This window comes from Sus scrofa, chromosome 2 (assembly GCF_054392235.1).
Source record: "Sus scrofa isolate SSC_HxYL_T2T_F1_AM1 chromosome 2, Sscrofa_HxYL_maternal_Yorkshire_Landrace_v2.0, whole genome shotgun sequence".
Classification (NCBI taxonomy): Eukaryota; Metazoa; Chordata; class Mammalia; order Artiodactyla; family Suidae; genus Sus; species Sus scrofa.
The window spans coordinates 108,180,797-108,186,365 of NC_139384.1; the positions used below are offsets into that span (position 1 = coordinate 108,180,797).

The 5,569-nt window shown below is 34.4% G+C and overlaps 1 protein-coding gene across 15 annotated transcripts in view; it reads left to right on the top strand.

Moving 5' to 3' along the window:
• The window catches only part of POLR3G (RNA polymerase III subunit G), a 41,061-nt gene extending 36,158 nt beyond the window's left edge, over positions 1-4,903 (top strand). For all 15 annotated transcript variants that reach the window (XR_014838305.1, XR_014838303.1, XR_014838304.1 and 12 more), the window contains one exon: positions 1,949-4,903. Coding sequence is in view for 11 of the 15 variants with exons in the window: in XM_085014075.1 (XP_084870201.1) it covers positions 1,949-2,035 (87 nt within the window). In the remaining 4 variants the exon portion in view is untranslated. The remainder of the gene's footprint in view (positions 1-1,948) is intronic.
• Positions 4,904-5,569: the final 666 nt, after the last annotated feature.

Below are 5,569 nucleotides of genomic sequence, written 5' to 3' on the forward strand. Positions count from 1 at the left end.
ACAGCAAACATCAGAATTCTGGTAACTTCAGAATTCTGTATTGGGTCTTAACAGAATCCTAAACACCACCAGTGGTATTAAATATTTCATTTAAAAAACAACTATCTACTTTAGTAAAGAAATTACATATGTTTTGAGTATGAGGCTGGGTGAGGGATGAAAAGAGGAGCTTGATTAAAGCCTTTCTAGATTTGAAGTTATTCTCTTTGCTCTTTTTAGCAATTAACTAATTAATGAAAAATTATGGCTAATTAACTCACCTGATATATTGAGGATTTGATAAGCATTTTTTTGTTTTGTTTTGAAGAATAAAATGGAGCAACTTATCTGTGTAACACCCACATGTAAAAGTGAGAAAATGTAGACTTTTTTCTTTCTTCAGTCTTTTGAATATTATAACTAAAGAAAAAAGCAGGGGCTCATATAAAAGCCAAGAACCATTTAAGCCATCAGTTTCAACAAGTTCTTACTTTGTACCTGTATCAAGATTACTAATCTCACAAAATTACCTAATGCTCTCAGCCATGCCACCTGTCCCTGGTACACTGGCCCCAGGATCCAGCCAGATTTTCAGACTGTTAGATTCCTCGGCCCCAGAGAACCCAGGCCAACTTCCTGGAAATGGGAAGGGTCTTAGCTGGGTATGGAAAACTTAAGTGTTTAGGGAGGACAAACTGTACAAGTTATCTCTCTTACTTATATAAATTTATATATAAAATCCCACCATTCAGATAGTAAAAAAGCTGATTTCCAGGAGACTTTGAGAATAGTCTGTATTTCTTACTCTATCATAATTCCTGCTATAGACAGTAGAGATGTGGAGATTAATTTTTTATGGCAAATTTCAATCATATACAAAAACTAGTGACTAGCAATATAAACACCTGTGGATTTAACACCTAGCTTTAACAATGCTCAACTCATCGCCAGTCTTCCCATCACTCTTTCATCCACCCAATTCACTCCAGTCCCCCCACTTCAATCCCCCAGCTGCCTTGGATTATTTTAAAGCAAATCCCAGGCATTGTATCCTTTCATCCATAAATATTTCAGTATGTACTCAAAAATAAGGGCTCTTTAACAAAATTACAATACCATTATCATACCTAACACAATAAAATATATAATTCTTTAATACCGTCATATTTTAAAACAGTGTTCAAATTTTGTCTGGAAGAAAATGTTTTGCTTGTTCCAGTTGGAATTCAGAAACAGGCCATACACTGCAATTTGTTAAGAACTCTATTTCTTTTCATCTATATCTAAAAAGGAGTTTTGAATTTTTGATAGAAAGCAGAGATACCTTGAGTCATTTACATGGATATTAGTCTTAGCTATAAGAATTGGAGTATTCCCAGGGGCTTAATCTCTCTTAACTTAAAGGAAGATGAGGGGCCCTAGATGGAATGTAATATGGCATCTTCTATATTTGATTTAGTATCCTGAGGTCTTTGATAGGAAGCAAAGATCTCTGTGCTTCTGCTCAGCTATGCATTCTGTGAAAATCTGTTCTGGTGTAGTTGAATGAATGAATGTTGATGTAAATTGGCTTCATTTCTTGAGTGTTTAAACATTTGTTTGGAGTAAGTGTTTAGTGGTTTAGCTAACTAAACCATGTATCCTCCCACTAGGGTGTAAAGATTTAGATACATCATTCTACTAAGGTATAATGGGCATCCGTTTTATCTTCCTTTAGCTAGATGGTGCCTGAGAATAGTTAGTAGGAGATGGTGGCCTAGAGGAAGAAAGCACCACAGGTATATGTGTGAAGTTAATATGTGTTTAAAGCATTGAAATAGCAGAGATTTCTTTTAAGCCTAGCATTATTTTCTCATTACCTAAATTTGGTATTTATAAAGTTATAGTAAAGGGACAGCCTGCAATTATGTTCTTTAATGTTACTACTCATTCTTTTAATGTGTACTGAGGAATATATTATTTCACTTAGGAAAATGACTACATTAATTCATACTTTGAAGATGGAGATGATTTTGGTGCAGACAGTGATGACAACATGGATGAAGCAACCTACTAGCTGTGAAATTCCCCCCCCCAAATTTTTATGATCAGCTTTTGAACATTTGTACAGATTTGTATTTCTGTTTTATTTCTGATAAGGAATGAGTTTTTTTGTTCGTGATTGGTTGGACAAATACTTGTTACTGAAACACTGAGAACTACTTTATGTTTACATGCTAGTTACCTTACCAATTAATCCCTGACACTGGGACATTCCTTCTTAACTCTTCTGTCATCCTTCTTGTGTATTCAAATGGATTTTTTAAATATTATTTGGATTAGAATGTGCCTAAATAGTTTTTGCATCTTTTAGTCTATGTATTCATACCTGAACAAATTATTCCTGTTTAACTGCTAGTCTTTTCTAAAACTACTACTAGTCATCAGAATGGAGTTCTCTAATCTGAAAGTCGGTTTAATACTGCACATGGAGCACTTTAAAAACAAAGAAACTTGAACATAATTTTATTGTTTACTTTTACATGGTATGTTCTGTGCTACTATGTTACGACCACATAAACCTACCTGAGCGCTTCTAAGTGTGTATTTTATGAGATTAAAAGTTTTGTGACTGGAAGCATGTGCACAAGGAAAAATGGCAATCTGAGCTAAATAAATTTCACAGCTTACATCTCAACCAGTACAAAGACCTGGGGTGAATATTAAAGATGCCTGAATTGGGAATTCCCTCTGTAGTGCAGCAGGTTAGAGATCTAGCATTGCTGCAGCTGTGGCTTAGGTCCCAGTTGCACCTTGGATTCAGTCCCTGGCCCAGGAACTTAAGTATGCCACAGGTGTGGCCAAAAAAACAAAAAACAAAAATGTGAATTGGGGCTAACTTCATACCATGTAATATATGAATTCATCATCCCACTGTAGTAAGTTTGATATTTTTGAGTAGTTGGCTTATGAAAAACTAGACTAAGACATCTTAATTTTGTACTTAAATGTGGAGTAAGTTCTAGTCATATAAATCTTATTGCAGAACTCATGTATATGAAATCTCTGAGGTGTAGTGGTCTCTGTTATGTTTCACGGGACTTAGCTGTCCAATTGATTTATATAACACCACAGGATAAAATTCAGGTCATTTTGAAACTAAGATTAATCTTTTTTTGCTACAGTTAAAAACTAGTTCCCCTGCCTTTTAGGGAGGTAGGGGAGGATAGCTAAAACTTCAGCCTCCAACGACTCACAAATGCCAAAGATTTTCAAGGAAAGTCTTATATTTAAAAATGATTTATTAACATTATCCACCAAAAGAAATAAATAATTTTTCCCTCTTGGGAAGATAACACCCATTACCCTCTAACCTGAGAGTAAGAGCCCTAGATTCCATTTCTACCTTTACTATTAAAAACTCAACCTTGAAATTGAGCTTGGCTAAGTTTTCTGTGCCTTAAAACAGTTTTCTATAAAAACAAAAACTCAAAAACTCTCACCTTGTAGAACGATCATTCTTAAATTGGTTCTCACCCTCTAAAAAGATTTTAGCTGGGAAAGTGGTTGAACACAGTTTTCTTTGCAAACACGTTTTCCTTACAAAATAACATTGTGATTTGATTTTCTTGTATTCTGGTGGGGAAAATTGGAGAAAATGTGTATTGTCTTGTGCCATTTTCTATCACGGCTTTCTCAGGAAAAAAGATCACTCTTCACTCTCAATTGTAATACCTGCTCAGATAATTCAGTATGCGTGTGAGGGCCATTTTTAGTTCAGTATTGTGTTGATCATTGATCATAAGTTGTGATTTATTTAAAGAAGCTTATCAAAAGTTTTAAAGATTCTAAATGGAAAACATGAATAAAACACTTTCAAGTAGCAATCTACTCAAGAGTAGAATCCTGTTTTCAGTTGTAATGAGCAAATAGTTATTTAGAATTGATAATTAACCTAAGTTTCTTATTCTCTCACCTTAGTACTGTAGCCAAATACCATGTAATTTATAGGAACATTATCTCTATGGTTCTGTTTACTTAATTATAAATCTGCAGATAAAACTTGAATCAGGCGAATATACCAAAGATAGAGGAATCTTTTCTCCTTGCTTTCAGTTTGTCTCCACCACTTTAGTCCTGCAGATGGTAAGGCATCTTTTCGGGCAAGGATTTGCCCAGGGAGGTCCCAGCCATCCCTATCAAGTGCACTGTCTTCTCCCATTGGAAGATCATTTTATAAGTTTAAAGTAGAATAATTGTGGGAACAGGCAGGAAGTATTTGCAGATTGTTTTACCAGCATGAATCTTGTTTTTCTGGCTTAAAATCTCAAATACTGTGAAATTATTCTATAAGAAGGTAAACTTTAATGCAGTGATTAGCTTCTTAAATACTTGGTGAAATAACTTTAAAAATTCTATATAAGATGCAAAACTGTTTTGTTGCTATAATGTTTATTTTTCTGTATTTGTTTACACATTAAATTCTTAAAAAATTGTGTCCTTTTTGTCTTATATTAAGATGTTTTATATTGACCCTGAATTATGTTTCATAGAGAAAGCTCATTTGTTAATACTAATTTTACCTGGTAAAACAACTGTTTAATTATTGAGCAGGGAAGCCAGTATCAAATGTTCTTGAGCAAACCACCATCAACAACAGAACTCCAGGTGATTAAAGTTGTGATAACAAAGTAATGGCTTTTGAGACAATGCTGAGAAATTCAGAAGACTTTGTTCACTTTTCCTTCCCCACTGCCTTCAAATGTACAGTATTGATGGTGTTGCCTTAATATGGTTAAAGACTCTGGAGTTAGTAAAAACTTTTTATAAGAAAAACTGTCAATACAATTAAGATCGATAGTTTTAAAATGAAAACAAAACAAAACAAAGATTACATCACAAATTCCTTCATTAAATAAATAAAAACTCCTCGTAACATTCTCAATTCCTTTTGTTTTGTTTTTTTTTTTTTGTTTTTTTTTTGTTTGTTTGTTTGTTTTTTGGTCTTTTGTATGGCCTCACTTGCAGCACATAGAAGTTTCCAGGGTAGGGGTCAAATCTAAGCTGTAGCTGCCGGTCTACACCACAGCCACAGCAACTTGGGATCCAGCTGTGTCTGTGACCTACACCACAGGTCAAGCAACACCAGATCCTTAACCAGCTGAGCGAGGCCAAGGATCAAGCAAGCCTTCATCCTCATGGATGTTAGTTGGGTTTATTTCCACTGCACCACCACAGGAACTCCTGCTACTGGCATTTTATAAAAATAATACTTTGAAAAGGGTTGTTTCATAATAGAATTTACATAGAAATAGAGCATACTGTTATATGACTGATGCACAACTTGCTAAGAAGGTGTGGACCATACCTCATGAGAACTTCTTCACTGAGAATGAAAATTCTGCCCCCAAAGAACATTAATCTGAAATTTGTTTTCATTTCCTTTCACTTACATACTATGAATAATCTAGTTGATTTTGTTTCAGTATAAAAAGGGGGAAATCTGAATTGGTCAGTCTTTGGCAATTCAGTCTATCCTACATAGTATCTCTATGTCAAATAGTTCTAAAAGTAAAGGTTTGCTTTATTCAATTAAATTAACCAGCTTCCA